This window comes from Haematobia irritans, chromosome 2 (assembly GCF_050003625.1).
Source record: "Haematobia irritans isolate KBUSLIRL chromosome 2, ASM5000362v1, whole genome shotgun sequence".
Lineage (NCBI taxonomy): Eukaryota > Metazoa > Arthropoda > Insecta > Diptera > Muscidae > Haematobia > Haematobia irritans.
Genome location: NC_134398.1, coordinates 182,916,133 through 182,943,785, shown reverse-complemented (window position 1 = coordinate 182,943,785; position 27,653 = coordinate 182,916,133). Strand labels below are relative to the sequence as shown.

At 29.3% G+C, this 27,653-nt stretch overlaps 1 protein-coding gene across 1 annotated transcript; it reads right to left on the bottom strand.

The window, feature by feature from the left end:
- Positions 1-4,116: 4,116 nt before the first annotated feature.
- Positions 4,117-26,933, bottom strand: LOC142225184 (uncharacterized). Its single transcript, XM_075294963.1, has 10 exons — positions 26,904-26,933; positions 21,160-21,184; positions 14,544-14,672; positions 14,486-14,492; positions 14,253-14,443; positions 14,141-14,192; positions 14,014-14,067; positions 10,723-10,875; positions 7,392-9,523; positions 4,117-7,346 (listed from the first exon to the last, which is right to left on the bottom strand). The coding sequence occupies exons 1-10, from the start codon at positions 26,931-26,933 to the stop codon at positions 4,117-4,119; spliced, it is 6,003 nt and encodes a 2,000-aa protein (XP_075151078.1).
- Positions 26,934-27,653: the final 720 nt, after the last annotated feature.

The following is a 27,653-nucleotide window of genomic DNA, read 5'->3' as shown; positions in this document are numbered from 1 at the left end:
CGGTAAAGTTTAATTGTTTCTCTGTATGTACTTAAGAGAAGCGGATGTCTCCCTATGCCCTTTTATTTTTATTAAAAAATCAGGAACCTGATATAAATTTCATAACCTCACCCATTTGTTCCGTAAAATTTCAGTCGGGGGAGTTTAGTTTTGTTTTCACTGTACTTTAAAAAAAAAGTCGGGCAAAGGGGTGGCGCCCCTCCCCGACCAAATATCGAAAAATAATGTAGCAGATTTTTGTCTAGATGCCAACCCCAACATTCTATGAAAATTTCAAGCAAATCGCATAATTTTGTTCCAAGTTTCAAAAAGTAGGGCAAGGGGGGGGCTCCCCCGTCCACATATGAAATCATCTGGTACCCCATATTAATTCCATAACTTCACCGCATGTTCTCTGTAAATCTCAGATAATTTAGAGAATTTTAGTTTTTTCACTGTACTTTAAAAAAAGTCGTACAAAGGGGAGGTCCCCTTCCGCCACCAAATATCGAAATATAAAGTAGCGGATCTTTGTCTAGATGCCAACCCCAACCTTCAATGAAAATTTCAAGCAAATCGGCCAACTTTGGTCCAATTTTCAAAAAGTCCGCCAAAGGGGAGGTCCCCCTCCGCGACCAGGTGTCAAAAACTGAGGTACCCTATTTTCACCACATGAACGCCCCCTACGATCTCCGAAAGTTTCAAGTAAATCGGATCAGCCGTTTCGGAGCCAACTCAGTACATACAAACAAACAATCAAACAAACAAATAAACAAACATAGATTGAATTTTATATATATGTAGATTTCGTTAAAATTTTAGTTCTATTGAAAATTGTGTCAATATTGTATTTCTATAGAAAATTTGGGGAACATTTTATTTCCATAGAAAACTTTGTGAAAATCTACAGAAAATTCTGTCAACATTTTATTTTTATAGAAAATTTTGTCAAATTTGTATTTCTATAGAAAATTTTGCCAGAATTGTATTTCTATAGAAAATTTTGTCAACATTTTATTTTCGTAGAAAATTTTATCAAAATTTTATTTCTGTAGAAAATTTTGTCAGAATTCATTTCTGTAGAAAATTTTGTCAGAATTTCATTTCTATAGAAAATTTTGTCAAAATTTTATTTCTATAGAAAATTTTATTAAAATTTTATTTCTATAGAAAATTTTATTAAAATTTTATTTCTATAGAAAATTTTGTTGAAATTTTGTTTCTATAGAAAATTTTGTCAAAATTTTATTTCTATAGAAAATTTTGTCAAAATTTTGTTTCGATAGAAAATTTTGTCAAAATTTTGTTTCGATAGAAAATTTTGTCAAAATTTTATTTCTATAGAAAATTTAGTCAAAATTTTATTTCTATAGAAAAGTTTGTCAAAATTTTATTTCTATAGAAAATTTTGTCAAAATTTTATTTCTATAGAAAATTTTGTCAAAATTTTATTTCTATAAAAAATTTTGTCAAAATTTTATTGCTATAGAAAATTTTGTCAAAATTTTATTTCTATAGAAAATTTGGTCAACATTTTATATCTGTAGAAAATTTGGTCAACATTTTATTTCTATAGAAAACCTTGTCAAAATTTTATTTCTATAGAAAATTTTGTCAAAATTTTATTTCTATAGAAAATTTGGTCAAAATTTTATTTCTATAGAAAATTTTGTCAACATTTTGTTTCTATAGAAAATTTTATCGAAAGTTTATTTCTATAGAAAATGTTGTTAAAATTTTATTTCTATAGAAAATGTTGTTAAAATTTTATTTCTATAGAAAATTTTGTCAAAATTTTATTTCTATAGAAAATTTTGTCAAAATTTTATTTCTATAGACAATTTTGTCAGAATTTCATTTCTATAGAAAATTTTGTCAAAAGTTTATTTCTATAGAAAATTTTGTCAACATTGTATTTCTATAGAAAATTTTGTCAAAATTGTGTTTCTATAGAAAGTTTTGCAAAATTTTATTTTTATAGAAAGTTTTGTCAAGATTTTATTTTTGTAGTAAAATTTGTCAAAATTTTATTTCTATAGAAAATTTTGTCCAAATTTTATCTCTGTAGAAAATTTTGTCAAAATTTTATTTCTATAGAAAATTTTGTCCAAATTTTTTTTTCTATATAATATTTGGTCAACATTTTATTTCTATAGAAAATTTTAGCAATATTTTATTTATATAGAAAAATTTGTCAAATTTTTTTTTTATAGAAAATTTCGTTTAAATTTTAGTTCTATTGAAAATTGTGTCAATATTGTATTTCTATAGAAAATGTGGGGAACATTTTATTTCCATAGAAAGTGTTCGGGGTTGAACTGAAGAAGAGCTGGAAAGTAAAACTAATTTTGCCTTCCGAAATAATTACACTTGAAGAAATTTTCGTTTTAAATTTTAAAATTCTGGAATATTTATTTTCAATCGTTTTAGGGTTTTTGTAGTGTATTTTTAATATAATTCTAATTTTTATTCGTAATTTATTATTAGATTTAAGTTTTAAATTAGCAATTAAGTTTTAGATTTAGGTTTAAAATATTTACAAAAAAAAATTATACTTTAAATTAATTCAAGGAAACAGTGTAAACAAGGGTTGTTTCAATTCAAATTTAACATGGGTTTGTGCAATATAGTTGTAAGTAAAACTAAGTGCAATTTCAATGTAAACTTCAGTGCAATATAGTATTAAGTAAAAATTTGTGTATTTTGTGTTGTGATTTTGTTCTGATGATTTTTTGTTGATGATGATTGTTGTTAGTGGCCGGCACTTTTCTTTTTGGGTTTATGAGTGGGGAATGGGTTGTTATGGTGTTGATGTGTCTTTATGCATCACTGTGTATTAATCGTCTTCACTAATAGTTTACCTGTAAATGTTCTTTATTTTTAAATGTTCACTTCAATGTTTATATGTTTCAAAGTTTGTTTTATTTTTTCAATAACGAATGTTTCACTACACTTGTTTATCACGGGGGGAGATCGGCAGCGCGCACGCGAGTTGATGGTCGGTTCAAGACTGGTTCGTTGCCCTCTTGAGTGATGCTTAGTAGCCGATGCAAAGCTTGGCGACAAAACTACAAGCATCGATCAAAGGGCAACTTTCCAGGTAAACAAATAGAAAAACAAAAGGACACGACGATTAAAAATTATTTGTGCCGCTACGCACAGTGTTTCAAAACGGGTTCAAAGAAACTTTGAACATTCTGCCCCCCGCGAAAGAGTGTAGTTTACCTTACCTTACTGGTTGCTGACCTCGGTTGGACTACTGACTGGTCCCACGAAAACATAGCCCCAATCGGTGAGTTGGGCAAAAACTCTTCCAAGGCCCGTCTGTACGACGCCATCTCACCGCAAGTAGGCATAAGCACTTGCGCTCACTTCGACGTCGATGGACTCATTGCCTCTAGGATCGATATCGGCCAACTCATGAGCCTCCATATTTGCAGCAGGGTCCTCAAGGATGGGGTCGGAGTATGGGCGTCTGGGTAGGTCGCGGGTCACCAAAGCTCTGAGCTTATACACCAGGCGACTTCCATAGCGTCGTGCCCTAAGTCGGATTGTGGCGAACGTACGACCATCCTTTTCCCTTGTTGGGATTCGGAGCCGGTTAACGGTCGATGCAGCAACTCGTGTGTGTGTGGCAGCTTGGCATAAAAGCACTCTTACACTGGCCCAGTCCTCAGACTCCTCAGCCATCATATCCACCTGGGCTGTAGGAATAAAAACCGAAGATCGGTGGTATGGCAACTCTACCGGTGGTGGCGTATAACGTCCAAAGGTTTCTCGCAGCTGAGGAGCCCCATGCAACATCGTATGGTGACGGAGGTTGCATTCCCGACACGCGGTGAGGACTGGGCAGTCCGGAGCCAAATGACTGCGCGCCAGGCAGTTACGGCAGTAGCTGCGCCTCTCTACTGTTTCATACCGCTGATATGGGGTCTGGCGGCGGAAGAAGGCACATGACCTGATTGGGTGGTCGTCTTGGCACAGCCCACATGCATACTGCCAGTGCGCAGGTCGGTGTCGGCGATTGGGGCGAGAGGGTCCATTTGGTGATGGGTCGCGAACTGGTAATACTCCGGCCATTTCTGTAACAAAAGTTTTGTGAGTACCGTGTTTTTTGATGAATTTGTGATATGCTAGTCAGTCCGCAAATAGTTTTACTATCTTCGTTATGGGTCGGCTGAGCATACCGCTAGCGGTTTTAATGTCTACTACTCGAATATTTTTGTCAGCGCCTTCGTAGGTTTTGACAACCCTCCCTAGTTTCCATTCATTTGAAGGTAAGTGATCATCTTTTATAATAACTAAATCATTTATGGCAAGGTTTTGTTGTGGGTATTTCCATTTGTATCTACGGTGTAATTCATTCAAATATTCCGATTTCCATCTTTGACAAAAATTCTGAGAAATAACTTTTAATCGTGTCCACCGATTTATTAATGTCACATCCCCACCAGAAATATCGGGTTCTGCCGGGGTCAACAATGGAGAACCTATCAGAAAATGTCCTGGGGTCAAAGGCTCTAAGTCTGAAAGGTCATCACTAGTTGGACTAATCGGACGTGAATTAAGACAAGCCTCTATGCGGGCTAAAATAGTTGATAATTCTTCAAACGTAAAATTCATTTTTGGCATTGTTTTACGAAGGTGGGTCTTGAACGATTTAACACCCGCCTCCCACAGACCTCCCATATGGGGAGCCCCTGGAGGAATAAATTTCCATTCTAAATTTTGATGCGCGTGTCTTTGAATAGTAGTGTCTTGAATTGATTTCATAAATGCGATCCTATCTTTTTTAATAAGTTCCGCGGCACCTATAAAGTTTTTCCCATTATCCGAGAATATTTTTTCTGGACACCCTCTTCTGCCTATAAAGCGATCTAAAGCAGCTATGAAGGATTGGGTCGACAAATCACTAGTAGCTTCTAAGTGGATTGCGCGAGTCGAAAAACAAACAAATATACAGACATAACCCTTTGTAATAAGACAAGCTCGAGCAGTCAAACTTTTTATCCCAAAGGGTCCAGCAAAATCTACGCCCGTATTTTGAAAGGGTCTAGATAACATAGTGCGTTCTGGTGGCAGGGATGCCATAATTTGAGTTTGGGTCCGGTGTCGATGTATAGAACATATCCGACAATTGTGAATAACCTTTTTTACTAATTGTTTCACACGAAAAATCCAAAATTCCGATCGAATGACACGAACCATTAGTTGATTGCCACCGTGCATTGTGACCTTATGAACAAATTCTACAAATAAAAGAGCAAACCGAGAGTCGTATGGAATTAAGATAGGATGGCGTTCGCTATATGTAAGAGCCTGAGATTGAACTAAACGACCGTTTGATCTAAGCACTCCTTTTGAGTCGATAAATGGGTTAAACGATAAAATACTACTGCTTGGCGAGAGTCGCTTCTTTTGAGTCAAAGCTAAATATTCTTCAGCAAAATAATGTTTTTGAGTAACGATGATTAGACGAGTTTTTATATCATTGAGTTCAGATGAGGATATGTCCTCCGACGCAATTCGAGACCGATTTGAACCTGTATTCCGCCAAAAACGAATTACATACGATAGCACTCGATAAGCGCGTGATAAAGATGAGAAACGGGTCAAAGGGTCTTCGAAAACAGTTGTCGCGAAAACTTTAACTTGTTTAGCTTCAAGATTCGTATCTGCGTTGAGTTGAGTTTTGGGCCACCGATCTCTGGGCAATTTCAACCATTCCGGCCCCGTCCACCACAAATGATGTTCTTTTAACTCATCTGGTGAACAACCACGACTCGCGATATCGGCTGGGTTCGATTCAGAGTCCACGTGATTCCAGTTTTCATTACCGACGCTTTCTAAAATTTCGGAAACCCGATTTCCAACAAAAGTGCTCCAAGAACACGGTGGTTTACGAAGCCACGCTAAAACTATGGTGGAGTCAGTCCAGAAATGTGTCGTAAATTGCGCTATTTGTAGATTTGGAATGATTGCATTTGCTAACTTTGATAACATAACCGCTCCGCATAACTCTAATCTCGGTAGAGAAATTTTCTTTATTGGAGCCACACGAGTTTTGGCTGCTAAAAGAAAAGTGTCTACTTGGTTTCCGATTTCTACTCGAATATAAAGCGTAGCAGCGTACGCGCTTCCCGACGCGTCACAGAAACCGTGTATTTCGACCGCGCTTGAGGGTGAAAATCGAATCCATCTTGGTACAGATATAGTATTAATAATCGGGCTATTTTTCACAAAATTTCTCCAATTCATAGTGGTTACGGGTCTTAATGTGTCATCCCACCCTATTTTATCTAACCAGACTTGCTGCATCACTAATTTGGCAACTATAATGATCGGAGCAAGCCAGCCGCAAGGGTCGAAAAATTTAGCAATTGTCGATAAAACTTCGCGTTTAGTGAAAAGTTCTCTTTCTTCAACATTTGGCGCTTTAAATGAGAAAGCATCGGTCGCTACATTCCACCGAATGCCAAGGGTCTTGGTTGACGATCCTTCAGAAAGATCTAACCAATTGACAGGCAACAATAAATCAGGATGTAGATCATTTAATAGACGTGGGTCGTTAGAGGTCCATTTCCTCAACTCGAAACCAGCAGAGTCTAAAACAGATGTTAATTGTTTTCTAGCGGCGATGGTGTCTTCAATCGTGTGTCCCCCCGCTAATACATCATCAACGTATAAATTTTCTTTGATTATTTTTGAGCCCAAAGGGTATGAGTCTTGTACATCTTCAGCTAATTGAAGCAGGGTTCTTATTGCCAAAAACGGTGCGCAATTTACGCCAAAAGTGACGGTTAACAATTCAAAATCTTCCACTGGGCCATTTTCGGAGAATCGGAAAAGTATTCTTTGAAACGAAGCTTGATTTGGGTCTATTAATATCTGCCGATACATTTTTGTAACATCGGCGTTGAAAACATATTTGAAAAAACGCCATTTTAAAATTTGTAACACCAAATCCTGTTGAAGAATAGGCCCTGTATGTAAAATATCATTAAGACTCTTTTTATTTGAAGTAGGGCTTGATGCATTAAATACCACTCTAAGTTTGGTGGTCGTTCTATCTGGTTTAATAACTGCGTGGTGCGGTAAATAGTAATGAGGGGTCTTGTAAATATTTTGTGGATCAACTTTTCGCATGTGTCCCAATTGAAGATATTCCCTAATAGCAGCGTCGTATTCCGCCTTTATATCAGGGGTCCTGGCCAATTTCTTCTCCATTCTGTGAAATTGTGCAAGTGCGATGTTTCGAGATGCACCAATTTCTGCGCAACTTTTGAATGGTAGAGTCACTATGTATCTTCCCGCTTCATTACGTTTCGTCGTAGACGTGTAATTTGTTTCACAATAAATATCTTCAGCTGACCTCAAAATCTTTTTTGGGGTTTCTTCCACCTCCCAAAAACGTGTGATTATTTTTTCCAAAGATGAGGCACTGTGAAGAGCAATTTTCCTAGTTGTCTCAATATTTTGTTGAATGGGTCCGCCAACTATCCATCCAAATACAGTGTCTTGTGCCAATATTGAGCCAAAAGATTTCATAGGAACATCATGAGTGTATATGAACGGTCCTATATCAAGTCCGATGAGCATATCAACGGGTCGACTATCAAAGAACTGCGGATCGGCTAATCTAAGATGCCGGAACTCATCAAACAATGTTCGATCAAGAGTATGCGTTGGTAAATTAGACGGAAGAGTCTTTAACACGGGTGCCCAAACCTCTAATTCAAAAGTAGGGTCTATGCGTGAACAAAGATTAAAAACACAAGCCTTTGTAGATGTCTCAGCAACTGTGTCACTCAAACCTGTGACGTGAACTAAATTCCTGACTGTAGGAAGTTGTAATCTGTTTTTGATTCTTTCAGAAATAAATGTCGATTGTGACCCAGGATCAATGATTGCCCTGGCGTCATATCTCTGTCCCTTTGATTCGATTTGAACGATTGCGGTAAACAAAAGTGTAGTTTCGGGTCGTGGAGTGGGTCTATCTTCTTGCAACGTGAGAGTCGTTATACTAGGCCTTTCGTTAGTAGAAGTGGACTGTATACTAGATGAAATCGATGATTGAACTAGAGTGGAACAAGTGGCAGCACTTGCACTAGATTGTGCTCCACCTTGAACCTGATTAACAAAAGTGTTGAGAGCGGCAGCACTTGTGCTAGGTTGTGCTCCGTCTCGTACTCGATGAATTAAAGTGTTGAGAGCAACAGCACTTGCACTAGATTGTGCTGCGTCTCGTGTATGTGTTGTGTTTGTAGGGGCAGAGCCAACATTGCCCTTATGTAACAGACTGTGGTGTCGCTGATTACATTCCCTACAACTATAACGACTTTTGCATTCCCGAACTCCATGATCGGCCAATAAACAATTGTAGCAAAGATGATTTTGTTTCGTTATTTGTATTCTGTCATTGGGTGACTTTTCCAAAAATTTGGGACAGTTTCGCAACAAATGATTTGTCCGACAAATTGGACAAACGCTTTCACTTTGTTTGCGACTAGGATTATTAATATTTTTCGAATTATGGTTGGCTTGTGAATTGTTATTATTATTATTGAGTCTTGAACCCGAAGGATTATGTTTCTGAGTGACATTTGTATGAAAACTATTAACACGATTCCCCCTTCTATCATTATCCGATCTTGATTGATTATGTTTCGAATTTTGAATTTTAATATTCCCCACCGATTCCAATGTTTTAAACTTGTGTGACAGAAAATCGTCTAATTTCTGCCAACTTGGAAGTGTCGAACAATCCTCTAAACTGTTCTCAAATTCTTCCAAGAATGTACGAGGTAATTTTGTTGAAACAAGGTAAACTAATATTGGGTCCCATTCTCCCGTGTCTACTAGTAAAGTTTCCAAAGTTTGTGTACAAGTGTTAATCGTGCGTTGTAATTTTTGTATCGTTGACGCGTTTTCAACTGATACTGTAGGCAAATTAAAGAGAATCCTAAGCTGTTCGTTAACTTGCATCCGTTTATTTTCGTATCTATTTTCTAAATTTCTCCAAGCTATATCGAAACCCTCATTAGTTAGGGGTACATTTGTAATGATTTCCCGCGCTTCTCCCGAAGTTTTTTGGGTCAAATGGAATAACTTCTCGACTTTACTCAATCTTGGGTTATTTATGTAAATTGCAGCAAATAAATCTCTGAATGTAGGCCATTCGCTATACCCGCCCTTAAAAATGTCGGTGTCGCATGGTGGTAATCGTAAATTTGGGGTCGAATTTGGGTCTACTGCCATATTTTGTGTCATTAATGATTCCCTAGCTAATTTTTCCTGATTCTCCCGTTCCTGCCGCGCCGAGATCTGTGAGTTAATCGTACTTAAACCTGTCTTATAGACGTCCATACCGTTTTTATAATGACCGCGAAGCTTATCCTTATCTATTGGAGTCTCTCCCTCAACTGGAACCCTATCTCGACAGTTTATATAAGCCCGCCTAACTTGGTCCCATAACGTATTTAGCTCTACTCGAGCCGCTTCCAACGCGTGTAAATCTTCGGTGGCCGCCTTAACAGATAAAACGCTTTCAACATCCACGAGATCATTCAAACAATTGGCAAATTTTTCTTTCAAAATTCTATCCATAATGTATTTTAAACTTTTTTGCACCGGTCAAAAATTAAAATATATTATAACTCGCGAAAGAATCAAAAAACTAGTTTTATTCCGAAAAAACACGAATTTTCTACAATAAACTATTTCAAAATCAAAATATCCTTTCAAACGGGACAAAATTTGTAGTGTCGAAAATATTTACTAATCAAGAAAAATTAAAAAACGAGTCAAATTTAACAAAAAAAATTGGGTCAGTAGACAAATTGGGCCAAAATTACGTAAAAACAACAAAAAAAATCCCACAAATTTACGTTTACAACAAATGTTCCAAAAAATTTCCAAAAAAAATCTCGAAAAAAATTTTACGAAAAATTTCCCAAACACCCAAACACCCAAAAAATCAAAAAACAGAAAAGCAATATTTTGTTAAAGCACGATGCTCAAAAATATATGGATTTTAGCAATTTTGCAATACAAATAAACGAAATTAAAAAAAAAGCTGAAAAAAATTTGTTAAAAAAAATGTGTCAAAAAATTTCAAAAACCAACTATCTCCTACCTTTTTGTGGGTCAGAGGGTCGAATAGATAGATTGGCTTTGAAATAAAGGTTGATAAAAAATATAAATATAAAATAAATTGTTTTCTTCAAAAAAAGTTTCAATTGTTGCCGATTGATTCAATGGTAAATTTTTTCCAGGGTCTCTTTTTTTACGGTGTACGGGAAATAAAATGATAAATTCCCAATTAAATATTTCCAAAATCCAAAAAAAATCAAAAATCGATTTGATGAACAAAAAAAAATCCAAAATTTTTATGAATTTTCCAATTTGATGTTTTTTATGATTTAAGAAAACAAAATAAATTAAATTTTTTGAGCAAAAATAAAATTTAAAAATGTTTGTAATTTTTTCCAACAAGAATTGAGGAAAAAATTTCTTTTAGTGTAGCCGCTTTTTTTTTTTCCAAAATGATTCGTTTTCCAATTTTTTCTCAAATTACGTAATAAAATATGTGTCCAAAGGTCTGTGTCATGAACATATCACAAATTCGGAGTTGTTTTTTTTTTCGGGTTATACAGAGTCTTTGCAACAACAAGCTCTCAACTATGAGCTCAGCAAAAACTGTATACCAAAAATCCACAAAAAAATCAAAAAATAGGTACTCACTTTGAAGCTTTGTAAATTTGTATGTGTGTGTGCAATTGGATGTATAAAAATGGCGTCTGCTTTCTGCCGCTGTGTTGTTTTTGTTGTTGTGTCGCTTTGTAGTGCTGTTGAAGATTGTGTTGTGTCGCTAGGGACTGATTTGTGTCGTGAAAACTGTATATTTATTGTTGGACAAAATGTAGTTTTTAAAAAACCGTTGTTACGGTTTTGTCCAAATTCACCAAAAATGTCCAAAGTTCAATGTTCAATTTTTTTTTGTTGTTGTTTTATTTTACACGACCGAACCGAGAATTGATTTTAATGAAAATGCACAAAAAACTTGGGTTAATTTTGTATGGGTCACTTGTATGTAATTTTTTGACCAATTTTGCAAAAAACTGATTTTTTAAAATATCACAAATAAAAATTTTACTTATGGCAAAAAATAAAGGAAATCACTTTTTCATTATTTTTTCCAGTGTAAATCAGTTTTTCTTTGATTAATTGATCAAAAAATTACGAAAAAACACTTTTGTATGTTGGGTCATTAAATTTTTTGATTTCGAAAAAACACTTTTTTTTTCTTAGAAATTCACTAATTTTTCAAAAAGTACACAATTTTTCGAAAAAACACTTCAAAATTATTATTGTCCACAATTTTTTACTATTTTTCAAACATTTTACTTAAATGTCATAACCTTTTATTTTTACAGTGTAGCATTAATGTCATTACCCTTTTATTTTGTTTTCTCTCTATGCTTTATATGTTTGTATGTACGTGTGTGTGTTTGACTATTTTTTGGCTGTCCGCTTGTTGGTCAGTCAATGCATCACCAGCTGTGTGGTCAATGTATGTTGTTGTTGTTGTTTATTTGGTTTTGCATAGTGATACTTACATTTGAAGGGCATGGGCAATTTGAATATTATTTGACTATTTGGTTTTTTTTGTTGTTGTATTACACTAGGGTATTTGACATTAATATTACACTGGGTTATGATCACTTAATAATTTTTTCTTTTTTAATATAATACTACAGTTTTTTTTTTCTTCACTTGATAAAACGCACTAATGGGTCACTGGGTTTTTTTAACTTGTACACTTAGAACAAAATCACAATACACTTGGAGAAAAAATTTTATATTATTTTTTAATCAATTTTATTGTTTTTAATAATTTAAAAAACACAAATCCGGTTCGCAATGGACCAAAATGTTCGGGGTTGAACTGAAGAAGAGCTGGAAAGTAAAACTAATTTTGCCTTCCGAAATAATTACACTTGAAGAAATTTTCGTTTTAAATTTTAAAATTCTGGAATATTTATTTTCAATCGTTTTAGGGTTTTTGTAGTGTATTTTTAATATAATTCTAATTTTTATTCGTAATTTATTATTAGATTTAAGTTTTAAATTAGCAATTAAGTTTTAGATTTAGGTTTAAAATATTTACAAAAAAAAATTATACTTTAAATTAATTCAAGGAAACAGTGTAAACAAGGGTTGTTTCAATTCAAATTTAACATGGGTTTGTGCAATATAGTTGTAAGTAAAACTAAGTGCAATTTCAATGTAAACTTCAGTGCAATATAGTATTAAGTAAAAATTTGTGTATTTTGTGTTGTGATTTTGTTCTGATGATTTTTTGTTGATGATGATTGTTGTTAGTGGCCGGCACTTTTCTTTTTGGGTTTATGAGTGGGGAATGGGTTGTTATGGTGTTGATGTGTCTTTATGCATCACTGTGTATTAATCGTCTTCACTAATAGTTTACCTGTAAATGTTCTTTATTTTTAAATGTTCACTTCAATGTTTATATGTTTCAAAGTTTGTTTTATTTTTTCAATAACGAATGTTTCACTACACTTGTTTATCACGGGGGGAGATCGGCAGCGCGCACGCGAGTTGATGGTCGGTTCAAGACTGGTTCGTTGCCCTCTTGAGTGATGCTTAGTAGCCGATGCAAAGCTTGGCGACAAAACTACAAGCATCGATCAAAGGGCAACTTTCCAGGTAAACAAATAGAAAAACAAAAGGACACGACGATTAAAAATTATTTGTGCCGCTACGCACAGTGTTTCAAAACGGGTTCAAAGAAACTTTGAACAGAAAGCTTTGTCAAAATCTACAGATAATTCTATCAACATTTTATTTCTATAGAAAATTTTGTCAAATTTGTATTTCTATAGAAAATTTTGCCAGAATTGTATTTCTACAGAAAATTTTGTCAAAATTTTATTTTCGTAGAAAATTTTATCAAAATTTTAATTCTGTAGAAAATTTTGTCAGAATTCATTTCTGTAGAAAATTTTGTCAGAATTTCATTTCTATAGAAAATTTTGTCAAAATTTTATTTCTATAGAAAATTTTATTAAAATTTTATTTCTATAGCAAATTTTATTAAAATTTTTTTTCTATAGAAAATTTTGTTGAAATTTTGTTTCTATAGAAAATTTTGTCAAAATTTTATTTCTATAGAAAATTTTGTCAAAATTTTATTTCTATAGAAAATTTTGTCAAAATTTTGTTTCTATAGAAAATTTTGTCAAAATTTTATTTCCATAGAAAATTTTTTTTCAAAATTTTATTTCGATAGAAAATTTTGTCAAAATTTTATTTCGATAGAAAATTTTGTCAAAATTTTATTTATATTGAAAATTTTGTCAAAATTTTATTTCTATAGAAAATTTTGTCAAAATTTTATGTCTATAGAATAATTTGTCAAAATTTTATTTCTATAGAAAATTTTGTCAAAATTTTATTTCTATAGAAAATTTTGTCAAAATTTTATTTCTATAGAAAATTTAGTCAAAATGTTATTTCTATAAAAAATTTTGTCAAAACTTTATTGCTATAGAAAATTTTGTCAAAATTTTATTTCTATAGAAAATTTTGTCAAAATTTTATTTCTATAGCAAATTTTGTCAACATTTTATTTCTATAGAAAATTTTGTCAAAATTTTATTTCTATAGAAATTTTGTCAAAATTTTATTTCTATGGAAAATGTTGTCAACATTTTGTTTGTATGGAAATTTTGTCAAAATTTTATTTCTATAGAAATTTTGTCAAAATTTTATTTCTATAGAAAATTTTATCAAAATGTTATTTCTATAGAAAATTTTATCAAAATGTTATTACTATAGGAAGTATTGTCAAAATTATATTTCTGTAGATAATTTTGTTTTTTCTCTGCGTGTACTTTCTACACAAACGCCAAGGGAGGCTGCTAAATATTAATTAAATGAAAACAGGAAACATTCTATTGATTAATTCCTCTTCTTTTGTTTGCCACTATTAACACTCAGTGTATCATTCACCTTAGATGGTGATAATGATGATGACGATGATGATGGAATTCAATTTCCTTTACTCTGTTGTAGTTAGAAAAGCAATATGACTTTTACTCTAGTTACCTGATGCTATCTCCGTTTCATTATCCTCTACTCAGCAATGCGACTGCTTTGTATGATGAATGAGATACTAGTTTCCACTTCCACTACCATTATTATTGTTATGATTATTGGGGGGTAGAGAGAGCGAGAGATATACCTCTTACCTTCATCTTCAATCGAATGATAGTTTGCTTCGGCATCTGCTGCTACTCTAGAATTCATTATAGCTTTGGTGTATGAGCTGCTGCATGGGGCCAGCGATGTGGAACAGCACGCTTCAATTGCACCAAACGAGATGTCGACTATGATGCCAAGATGTCGAGAGGCAGGAGTGTTCGCAAGGTTTTGGAGATAGCTACAAGGTAAGATGGAAATCCCTAAGCACAAATGCAATTACAAAACATCTGTGTGTGAGTGTGAATGTGTGCTGGGTTATTATTGAGATGCGCGAATACCATAAGGATTTGTGAAATTATCATTTTGTTCGGCTTCATCGCCTTTGCTATCATTATTTTCATCTCTGCTTACAGCTTCTACTTCACTCGTCCTGCCTTTTTGAAGGTGTTTGCTATTGGATTCGGTTGCTTTTATGAGTTTCCTTGGTAGTGTTATTTGGTTTTGTATTCCGTTTTAATGACACTCATAAGTGTCATTGGATTTTAACGCGATTACTATCTTTCACTGATATTGTCAACTAAGGACAATCTTAGAGTGCAGGGCCGTCAAGTTTTCGTGGCAGTTACAAATTATGCGATTTTTTTTTTGAGAGTGTAGCTATTTCTGTTTTTTGTTCTGGCAACTCAATGTTGAGCTAGAACCCTCGATAAAAAAAAAATCATTGGAACAAGGGCTGTGGAATCGGAGTCTGAAGATTTTGCTAGAGTCGGAGTCGTAACAATGTTGTTCGACTTCGACTAAACTAAATTTTCTAAAACACTTCACATTTTTATAACTAAACAAGTTTTTACGCAAATCAGTTTCCATTGCCTTATTCATTCGATCAATGTACGGTATGACTGTAATTGAAAAGCAACTTCACCGAAAAACAAGTATATACAGCAGTAAGTTCGGCCGGGCCGAATCTTAAATACCCACCACCATGAATCAAATATTAGGGTTTCCTTTGAAATTTCAGGAGGGCTTCCGGAAATAAAACTTCCGGAAGATAACTTTAAAGATTTCACCTATGAGGACTATATCAGGTTCTGGATTTATAAGAACAATTTTTGTTTGAGTGAGTGAGTGTAAGTGTGCAAGAAACTTATAAAATAACGTCTTGATTTGAAATCTTAAGTTTCAAGCAATTTTCATGATCAGTGCGCCTTCTACACCCTCAAGAAGTGAAGTCGGTCTATATGAAGGCATTACCAAATGGACCGAAAAAAAATTAATCCGACACACGTTTTTCTGAGCCTCAAATACCAGAATATTTACAATTTCAGGCAAATCAGATAAAAACTACGGTATCTAGAAACCCAAGGAGTTAAATCTGGAAATCGTTCTTATGGGGGCTATACTAAAATATGGACCGATACTCACCGTTTTCGGCACACCTCTTTATGGCCCGAAAATACCTCTAGATTTCAAATTTCAGGCAAATTGGATAAAAACTTTGAATTCTAGAAGCCCAAGAAGTAAAATCGGGAAATCGGTCTATATGGGGGCTATACCAAAATATGGACCGATACTCATCATTTTCGGCACACCTATTTATGGTCCTAAAATACATCTAGATTTCCAATTTCAGGCAAATTGGATAAAAACTACGGTTTCTATAAGCCCAAGACCCCAAATCGGGAGGTCGGTTTATATGGGCACTATACCAAAACATGGACCGATGCTCACCATTTTTGACACACCTCTTTACGGTTCAAAAGTCCCATTTGATTTCCAAATTCAGATAAATTGGATAAAAACTGCGGTTTCTATAAGCCCAAGAAGTAAAATCGGGAGATCGGTCTATATGGGGGCTATACCAAAATATGGACCGATACTCACCATTTTTGGCACACCTCTTTATGGTCATAAAATACCTCTAGATTTCAAATTTCAGGCAAATTGAATAAAAACTACGATTTCTATAAGCCCAAGAAGTAAAATCGGGAGATCGGTCTATATGGGGGCTATACCAAAATATGGATCGATATTCACAATTTTTGGCACACGCATTTGTGGTCTTACAATACCTCTAGATTTCCAATTTCAGATAAATTGAATAAAAACTGCGGTTTCTATAAGCCCAAGAAATAAAATCGGGAGATCGGTCTGTATGGGGGCTATTCCAAAATATGGACCGATACTCACCATTTTTGGCACACCTCTTTATGGTCATAAAATACCTCTAGATTTCAAATTTCAGGCAAATTGGATAAAAACTACGATTTCTATAAGCCCAAGAAGTAAAATCGGGAGATCGGTCTATATGGGGGCTATACCAAAATATGGATCGATACTCACAATTTTTGGCACACGTATTTGTGGTCCTACAATACCTCTAGATTTCCAATTTCAGGCAAATTGGATAAAAACTACGATTTCTATAAGCCCAAGACCCCAAATCGGGAGGTCGGTTTATATGGGGACTATATCAAAACCTGGATCGATATAGCCCATCTTCGAACTTGACCTGCCTGCAGACAAAAGACGAGTTTGTGCAAAATTTCAGCACGATTGCTTCATTATTGAAGACTGTAGCGTGATTACAACAGACAGACAGACAGACAGACAGACAGACGGACAGACGGACATCGTTATATCGTCTTAGAATTTCTCCCTGATCAAGAATTTATATACTTTATATAGTCGGAAATCGATATTTCGATGTGTTACAAACGGAATGACAAACTTATTATACCCCCGTCACCATTCTATGGTGGTGGGTATAAAAAGTAAACTGTTTTAAAGGAAGAATGAACTAACTCCCACGAAAATTGAACTAAATATTACTCCTCATTTTTAGATTTCCAAAAAGGGTTGTTAAAACCGGGAAAATTTAGTGCACTGGTGTAATTTTTAACTGCAGATGACGAAATTACATCCTCTCATAGAAGAAAAAATTAAATAAAAGTAATGAAGAAAACCATTGGCGCCAAAGCATGAGCATTTTAACCATACAGTAGTTCATTCTTACTATTTTTGGGAATCGTACGAAAATCTTCTTTTGCTTTAGTTCATATTGAACTTATGTGTGCGGTCATTGAACTTTATACCCACGTTTAGTTCATAAAATTTTTAAGACATACTTACAAAAAGTAAAATTTCATGAAGCTGTGGAAAATTTCGAAAAAAAAAAAATAAAATTAAACTACTAGCAAATAATTTTTTTCAAATAAAATAAAGTTAAATTTAGTGTTAGTTTAACTACAGAAATTTTTTTCTTTGTTAAAATTAAAAAAGTTTTTGATATAGCCCCCTTATAAACTGGCCCTCCGATTTGGGGTCTAGATTCTAAAACTGCAATTAAATGTGCTGAATACTGTGTGTATCCTTCCATGTTTTGATATAGCCCCCATTACACCGAACTCCCGATTTAACCCCAAGGGTTTCTAAAAATTGTAGTTTTTATCTCATTATCCACAAATTGAAAATATACTGGCCTTTTAGACCCATAACAATGTGTATATGATTTAGTTTTATCGGTCCATTTGGTAAGGCCTCCATATAGACCGATTTCACTTCTTGAGGGTATAGAAGGCGCACTGATCATGAAAATTGCTTGAAACTGAATGTAAAATTTCCAGATTTTACTTCTCGTAGTAATTTAAATAATGGGGATGAAAATCTACAGATTTTAGATTTCAAATCAAGGCGTAAATTCATCATTATCTTGCACACTTACAAGAGATGTTAATGATTCCTCTAAAACTCAAACAAAAAATGGTTCTTATAAATACAGAATCTGATATAGTCTTCATAGGTAAAATGTTTACATTTATCTGTGGTTGATCTGATCTGCTTGGGAAAATATCTGTCATCAAACCCCCCCTGAAATGTTCAAAGGAAACTATTATATTTGATTCATGGTGGTGGGTATTTAAGATTCGGCCCGGCCGAACATACTACTGTATATACTTGTTATTTCTATAGAGTATAGAAAATTTATTTCTGTAGACAATTTTGTTAAAATTTTACTTTTAAAAAAATTTTGTCAAAATTTTATTTCTATAGAAAATGTTGTCAAAATTTTATTTCTATAGAAAATTTTTTCAAAATTTTATTTTTATTGAAAATTTTTGTTAACAAAAATTTTTTCAATAGAAAATGTTGTCAAAATTTTATTTCCAAAGAAAATTTTGTCCAAATTTTTTCTCTATAAAAAATTTTGTCAAAATTTTATCTCTAAAGAAAATTTTTTCAAAATTTTATTTATATAGAAAATTTTGTCAAAAGTTTATTTATATAGAAAAATTTGTCAAAATTTTATTTATATAGAAAATTTTGTCAACCTTTTATTTCTATAGAAAATTTTGTCAAAATTTTATTCCTATAGAAAATTTTGTCAAAATTTTATTTCTATAGAAAATTTTATCAAAATTTTATATTTATTTAAAATTTTGTCAAAGTTTTATTTATATACAAAATTTTGTCAAAATTTTATTTCTATAGAAAATTTTGTCCAAAATTTATTTCTATAGAAAATTTTGCAAAGTTTTATTTACTACATAAAAATATTTTCAAAATTTTATTTCTATTGATAATTTTTTCAAAAATTATTTCAATAAAAAATTTTGTCAAAATTTTGTATTTATAGAAACACTTGTCTAAATTTGATTTCTATAGAAAATTTTGTCAAAATTTAATTTCTATAAAAAAATTATTTCTATAGAAAATTTTGTCAAGATTTTCGATTTATAGAAGCATTTGTCTAAATTTTATTTCTATAGAAAATTTTGTCAAAATGTCATTTCTATAGAAAATGTTGCAATTTCTTATTTCTATAGAAAATTTTGCAAATTTCTATAGAAAATTTTGCAAAAGTTTATTTACTATATATTTTTTTGTATTTCTATAGAAAATTTTGTCCAAATTTTATCTCTATAGAAAATTTTGCCAAAATTTTATTTATATTTAAAATGTTGTCAAAATTGTATTTCTATAGAAAATTTTGTCAAGATTTTATTTCTATAGAACATTGTGTCCAAAGTCTATTTCTATAGAAAACTGTGCAAAATTTTATTTACTACATACAAATATTTTCAAAATTTTATTTCTATTGATAATTTTTTCAAAAATTATTTCAATAAAAAATTTTGTCAAAATTTTGTATTTATAGAAACACTTGTCTAAATTTGATATCTATAGAAAATTTTGTCAAAATTTAATTTCTATAAAAAATTTAGTCAAAATTTCATTTCTATAGAAAATTTTGCAAATTATTATTTTCTATAAAAATTTTGCAAAAGTTTATTTATTATATAATTTATTTTTTTATTTCTATAGAAAATTTTGTCCGAATTTTATGTTTATAGAAAATTTTGTCAAAATTTTATTTATACTTAACATGTTGTCAAAATTTTATTTCTATAGAAAATTTCGTGCAAAATTTATTTCTATAGAAAATTATGTCCAAATTTTATTTCTATAGAAAATTTTGCAAAATTTTATTCACTACATACAAATATTTTCAAAATTTTATTTCTATTGATAATTTTTTCAAAAATTATTTCAATAAAAAATTTTGTCAAAATTTTGTATTTATAGAAACACTTGTCTAAATTTGATTTCTATAGAAAATTTTGTCAAAATTTAATTTCTATAAAAAATTTAGTCAAAATTTCATTTCTATAGAAAATTTTGCAAATTTTTATTTCTATAGAGAATTTTGCAAAAGTTTATTTATTATATAAATTATTTTTTTATTTCTATAGAAAATTTTGTCCGAATTTTATGTTTATAGAAAATTTTGTCAAAATTTTATTTATACTTAAAATGTTGTCAAAATTTTATTTCTATAGAAAATTTCGTGCAAAATTTATTTCTATAGAAAATTATGTCCGAATTTTATTTCTATAGAAAATTTTGCAAAATTTTATTTACTACATAAAAATATTTTGAAAATTTTATTTCTATTGATAATTTTTTCAAAAATTATTTCTGTTGAAAATTTTATCAACATTTAGTATCTAAAAAAACATTCGTCTTAATTTTATTTCTATAGAAAATTTTGTCAAAATTTTATTTCTATACAACATTTTTCTCAAAATTTCATTTCTATCGAAAATTTTGCAAATTTTTATTTCTATAGAAAATTTTGCAAAAGTTTTTTTACTATAAAATTTTTTTTCAAAATTTTATTTCGATAGAAAATTGTGTCCAAAATCTATTTCTATAGAAAATTTTGTCAAAATTTTATTTCTAAAGATATTTAGGTCAAAATTTTATTTCAATAGAAAATTTTGTCAAAATTTTACTACCATAGAAAATTTTCTCAAAATTTTATTTCTATAGCAAATTTTCTCAAAATTGTATTTCTTATTGATGCTCAGTGAGACTCACTGCTAAGACGAAAACTTGTAAAAATGACTCAAATTTTCTATACCTCTAATACATACACTGAATAATATATTGTCATGAGTCCAAAGATTTCATGCCCTTAAATACGAATGCAAAATTTGCTTAGCATAGAAGACGTATTTCTCTAATATAAAATTGTTTTCCTTGTCCAAAAATCGATAAACTTTTCAATGAAGCCGTATGGTCCTTATAATTGAGTGCTTTGGCTTTAAAATGGATATCATAACATGAAAGAAAAAATTTTGGGCTAAGGTCAACTTGACTTTAAGAATTCAGAAAAATTCGTTAAATTCAATGAAATTGTCTTTAAATTTGTTGTCTTTTTGCATCTTTACTACAAAGCAAAAAATCTTTCAAATATAGGACAAGTTTTTCAACACTTTATTTTAAAGACGTTTTTACTTGTGTGTTTGTCAAATTTATTTGGGTATAGCCCTGTAGACTGCAAGCTGGTTGGATGGATGGCAGTTTCGGAATTACCACATTCCTCATCAGTATCCTCTACTTACAGCAAAACTGTCAACCAATAATCAGAATAAATTCTGGTAATTTACTAACCACAAAGTAAATTACCCTTGAAGACCTATTTTGTTTAAGTAAAAACAAAATCTTTGAAACTGTTTTTTTTTTTTTTTTGCAGTGCATCTGCAAATGGTCGTTATTATATATTATATGTGGTATACCAAACATTTCTTATCTTAATATACATTTTAAGTTACAATATTATGTTTGTTGCAAGAAAACAACAACAAAAATGTCTGAAAATGTGAATATCTTCGAAATTCTTTTAGAAATGACTTTGCGGTTGCACAACAAGTGTCAAGTTCAACTTCTTTTACGTTAACCCAACAATATGAGATTGTCAACTTTCCAGAAATGCCACAATATAACCATGATGAGATGCCAAAAACAATGTAGCTTTTCTTCATGGTTCACTGGAAATAATTTCTATTTTCATGCTATGCTATATAATATCGTTATAATCGTTACATTTAATGGACGATTTTAAAGTCTCATATTTTATGTGAAGATAAGAGGAGGTTTAATACTAATATTCCAATATAAACTGAAATATTGACTAACTAATAAATAATAAACTGAAAAACGAAACATTGCCGCTTTCTTATAAGTATAGAACGAAAAAATATGCGAATTTTATTGGTCTAAAACCAATATTTCCATGCGTTGCAACGGAATGACATACTTAACTGAATACGATATTGTCGTGATTCCAACAATTTCTTACCTTTCAGTGCGAACTTTTCAGTGACGGTGGAGATAAAATTGGTGATTTTCTACCCTGCACCATAGGATAAGAGGGATATATATATTTTGCCATTTCTTTTGTAATACATCGAAATATTGGTCTCAGTCCCCATAAAGTGTAATATCATGGATCGTGGAAGATATTGATATGCCTCCCGTCCGTACGTATGTTCCGATCGTTATCGAAACAAGCTAACCACTTGAAACTTGGCACAAATAGCCGGTTGTAGTAGATGTAGTACCATCCGACCTGGAAACGAACCATTTCGGATCACCGTTAGGTATAGCTCCCAATGTATCGATCCACGATTTGGCTTGCCGAGTCTCTTAAGGGAACAGATTTCATCTGATCCGCTTGAAATTTGGTGCACGTAGTTCATATATATGCCCACACAAACCACATAGAACCACAAACAAAAAAAGAAAAAAAAAATAATTTTGAAAGCAAATTTTGTAGAAATAAAATTTTGACAAAATTTTCTATAGAAATAAAATGTTAACAAAATTTTCTATAGAACTAAATTTTTCACAAAATTTTTATAGAAATAAAAGTTTAACAAAAATTTCCTATAGAAATAAAAGTTTAACAAAAATTTTCTATAGAAATAAAATTTTGGCAAAATTTTCTATCGCAACTAAATTTGACATAATTTTCTATAGAAATAAAATTTTGACAAAATTTTCTATAGAAATAAAATTTTGACAAAATTTTTTATAGAAATAAAATTTTGAGAAAATTTTCAGTAGAAATAAAATTTTGAGAAAATTTTCAGTGGAAACAAAATTTTGTGCAAATTTTCTATAGAAAAAAAATTTGACCAAGTTTTCTATAGAAATAAAATTTTGACAAAAATTTCTATAGAAATAAAATTTTGAAGCAATTTTCTATGGATATAAAATTTTGACAAAATTTTCTATAGAAATAAAATTTTAACAAACTTTTCTATAGAAATAAAATTTTGACAAAATTTTCTATAGAAATAAAATTTTGACAAAATTTTCTGTAGAAATAATGATAAAATTTTATTAGAAATACAATCTTGACAGAATTTTCTATAGAAATAAAATTTTGACAAAATTTTCTCTGGAAATAAAATGTTGAAAAAATTGTCAATAGAAATAAAATTTTGGGGAAATTTTCTAAAGAAACAAACTTTTGACAATAGTTTCTATAGAAATAAAATGTTAACAAAATATTCGATAGAAATAAACATTTAACAAAATTTTCGATAGAAATAAAATTTTTATACAATTTTCTTCGAAATTTAATCTTGACAAAATTTTCTATAGAAATAAAATTTTCAATAGGAATAAAATTTTGAGAAAATTAAATATAGCAATAATATTTTGACAACATTTTCCATAGAAATAAAATATTGGCATAATTTTCTGTAGAAATAAAATGTTGACAATATATTCTATAAAAATACAATCTTGACAATATTTTCTAAAGAAATAAAGTTTTGACAAAATTTTTTATAGAAATAAAATTTTGAGAAAATTTTCATTAGAAATAAAATTTTGAGAAAATTTTCTATAGAAATAAAATTTTGACAAAATTTTCTACACAAATAAAATTTTGAAAAATTTTCTATTGAAATTAAATTTTGATAAAATCTTCTTAGAAATACAATCTTTACAAAATTCTCTACAGAAAAAAAATTGTGACAAAATTTTTTATAGAAATAAAATTTTGACAAAATTTTCTATCGTAATTAAATTTTGACAAAATTTTCTATACAAATAAAATTTTGAAAAATTTTCTAAGAAATAAAATTTTGATAAAATTTTCTTAGAAATACAATCTTGACAAAATTCTCTACAGAAAAAAATTTTTTACAAAATTTTTATAGAAATAAAATTTTGAAAAAAATTTCTATAGAAATAAAATTTTGACAAAATTTTCTATAGAAATTTAATTTTGACAAAATTTTCTATAGAAATTTAATTTTGACAAAATTTTCTATCGAAATTAAACTTGACATAGTTTTCTATAGAAATAAAATTTTGACAAAATTTTCTATAGAAATAAAATTTTGACAAAATTTTCTGTAGAAATAATGATAAAATTTTATTAGAAATACAATCTTGGCAGAATTTTCTATAGAAATAAAATTTTGACAAAATTTTCTATGGATATAAAATGTTGGAAAAATTGTCAATAGAAATAAAATTTTGGGGAAATTCTCTATAGAAACAAGCGTTTGACAATAGTTTCTATAGAAATAAAATTTTAACAAAATTTTCGATAGAAATAAAATTTGTATACAATTTTCTTAGAAATACAATCTTGAAAAATTTTTCTATAGAAATAAAATTTTCAATAGCAATAAAATTTTAACAAAATTTTCCATAGAAATAAAATATTGGCAGAATTTTCTGTAGAAATAAAATGTTGACAATATTTTCGATAGAAATACAATTTTGACAACATTTTCTATAAAAATATAATTTTTACAACATTTTCTAAGGAAATAACATTTTGAGAAAATTTCCAATAGAAATAAAATTTTGAGAAATTTTTCAGTAGAAATAAAATATTGAGAAAAGTTTCTATAGAAATAAAATTTTGACAAAATTTTCCATAGAAATAAATTTTTGACAAAATTATCTATAGAAATAAAATGTTGGCAAAATTTTCAATAGAAATAAAATTTGACAAACGTTATTTTCCTCTGTTGGTTAAGCTACACTTGTATTTTAGTCAATGCATGGTTTTAAGCTGAGATCAAAAACAACAATAATGATTCAAGAATAAACCAACAATAACAAAACATGGGCAAAGCCTATAGACTGCAAGATTGTTGGATGGACTTACCTTATTCGGAATTACCTTATTCATCAGCATTCTCTACTTGCATCAAAACTATCATCCAATTATCAGAACAAATTCGGATAGTTCACTAAACCCAAAGTAAACCACACTTGAACCTTACAAAAAAAAATTTATTTTTATTTTGACAATATTTTCTATAAAAATAAAATTTTGACAAGATTTTCTATAGAAATAATTTTTTTACCAAATTTTCTACAGAAACAGAATTTTGACAAAATTTTGCATAGAAATAAAATTTTCACAAAATTTTTTATAAATACAAAATGTTGACAAAATTTTCTATAAAAATAAAATGTTGACAAAATTTTCTATAGAAACAAAATCTTGATCAAATTTTCCATAGAAATAAAATTTTGATTTTCTATAGAAATAAAATTTTTACAAAATTTTCTACTGAACTAAAATTTTACCAAATTTTCCTATAGAAATACATTTTTCACAAAATTTTCTATAAAAAAAATAAAATTAACAAAATTTTCTATAGAAATAAAATTTTGACAAAAATTTCTATAGAAACAAAATTTTTTCAAATAAATTTTTTCACAAAATTTTCTAAAGAAATTAAATTTGTACAAAATTTTCTATAGAATCAAAATTGTTACAAAACTTTCTAAAGGAATATAATTGTGACAAAATTTTCTACAAAATTTAAATTTTGAAAAAATTTTCTAAAGAATTAAAATTTTGAAAAAAATTTCTATAGAAATAAAATTTTGACCAAATGTTCTAACGAACTAAAATTTTAACAAAATTTTCTTCTGGAATATAAATTAAAAAATCTATGAAACTAATATTTAAAATAATTTTCTTTAGAAATAAAAATTTGACAACATTTTCTATAGAACTAAATTTTTGAAAATTTTTCTAAATTAAAAAAATATTCTATACAAATAAAATTTCGACTAAATTTTAAATAAAATACAAATTTGAAAAAATTTTCTATAGAAATACAATTTTGACCAAATGTTCTAACTAAATAAAATTTTAACAAAATTTTCTTCTAGAATAAAAATTTAAAAAAAAAAAATCTATGAAACTAATATTTAAAATAATATTCTTTAGAAATAAAAATTTGACAAAATTATCTATAGTACTAAATTTTTGAAAATTTTTCTAAATTTTGACATTTTCTATACAATTAAAATTTCGACTAAATTTTCAATAGAAATACAAATTTGAAAAAATTTTCTATAGAAAAAAAATTTTGACCAAATTTTCTACAGAAATAACATTTTGACAAAATTTTTCTATAGAAATAAAATTTTGACAAAATTTTCAATAGAATAAATTTTGACCAAATTTTCTATGGAAATAAAATTTTTTATAGGATAAAATTTTGACAAAATTTTCTATAGTAATAAAATTTTGAAAAAATTTTCTATAGTAATAAAAATTTGAAAAAATTTTCGATAGAAACATATTTTTTACAAATAAATTTTTCACAAAGATTTCTAAAGAAATTACATTTTGACAAAATTTTCTATAGGAATAAAGGTTTGGACAAAATTTTCTATAGAATCAAAATTTTGACAAAACTTTCTAAAGAAATATAATTGTGACAAAATTTTCTACATTTTTAATTTTGAAAACATTTTCTACAGAATTAAAATTTTGAAAAAATTTTCTATAGAAATAAAATTTTGACCAAATGTTCTAACGAAATAAAATTTTAACAAAATTTTCTTCTGGAATAAAAATTTTAAAAAATTTCTGTGAAACTAATATTTAAAATAATATTCTGTAGAAATAAAAATTTGACAAAATTTTCTATAGAACTAAAATTTTGAAAATTTTTCTAAATTTTGAATTTGCAAATTTTTCTGTAGAAATAAAATGTTGACAATATTTTCTATAGAAATACAATGTTGACAACGTTTTCTATAAAAATACAATTTTGAAAACATTTTCCAAGGAAATAACATTTTGAGAAAATTTTCAATAGAAATAAAATTTTGAGAAATTTTTCAGTAGAAATAAATTTTTGAGCAAAGTTTCTATAGAAATAAAATGTTGGCAAAATTTTCAATAGAAATAAAATTTGACAAACATTATTTTCCTCTGTTGGTTAAGCTACACTTGTAGTTTAGTCAATGCATGGTTTTAAGCTGAGATCAAAAACAACAATAATGATTCAAGAATAAACAACAATAACAAAGCATGGGCAAAGCCTATAGACTGCAAGATTGTTGGGTGGACTTACCTTATTCGGAATTACCTTATTCATCAGCATTCTCTATTTGCAGCAAAACTATCATCCAATTATCAGAACAAATTCGGATAGTTCACTAAACCCAAAGTAAACCACACTTGAACCTTACGAAAAAAGTTTATTTTTATTTTGACAATATTTTCTATAAAAATAAAATTTTGACAAGATTTTCTATAGAAATAATTTTTTTACCAAATTTTCTACAGAAACAGAATTTTGACAAAATTTTGCATAGAAATAAAATTTTCACAAAATTTTTTATAAATACAAAATGTTGACAAAATTTTCTATAAAAATAAAATGTTGACAAAATTTTCTATAGAAACAAAATCTTGACCAAATTTATGGAAATAAAATTTTGATTTTCTACAGAAATAAAATTTTTACAAATTTTCTACTGAACTAAAATTTTACCAAATTCTCCTATAGAAATACATTTTTCACAAAATTTTCTATAAAAAAAAATTAACAAAATTTTCTATTGAAATAAAATTTTGACAAAATTTTCTATAGAAACAAAATTTTTACAAATTAATTTTTTCACAAAATTTTCTAAGCAAATTAAATTTTGCAAAATTTTCTATAGAATCAAAATTTTTACAAAACTTTCTAAAGGAATATAATTGTGACAAAATTTTCTACAAAATTTAAATTTTAAAAAAATTTCTACAGAATTAAGATTTTGAAAAAATTTTCTATAGAAATAAAATTTTGACCAAATGTTCTAACTAAATAAAATTT

Excerpts from the sequence above, each read along its gene's own strand:
- LOC142225184 (XM_075294963.1), bottom strand. The coding sequence starts at position 26,933 with ATGCTGATGAATAAGGTAATTCCGAATAAG. Across the intron at positions 10,876-14,013 it reads CATCATTATCACCATCTAAG|TTTTCACGACACAAATCAGT; the intron begins GTGAATGATACA and ends ATAAATATACAG. Across the intron at positions 7,347-7,391 it reads TTTGGAAAAAATAATCACAC|CTGAAGATATTTATTGTGAA; the intron begins GTTTTTGGGAGG and ends TTTTGAGGTCAG.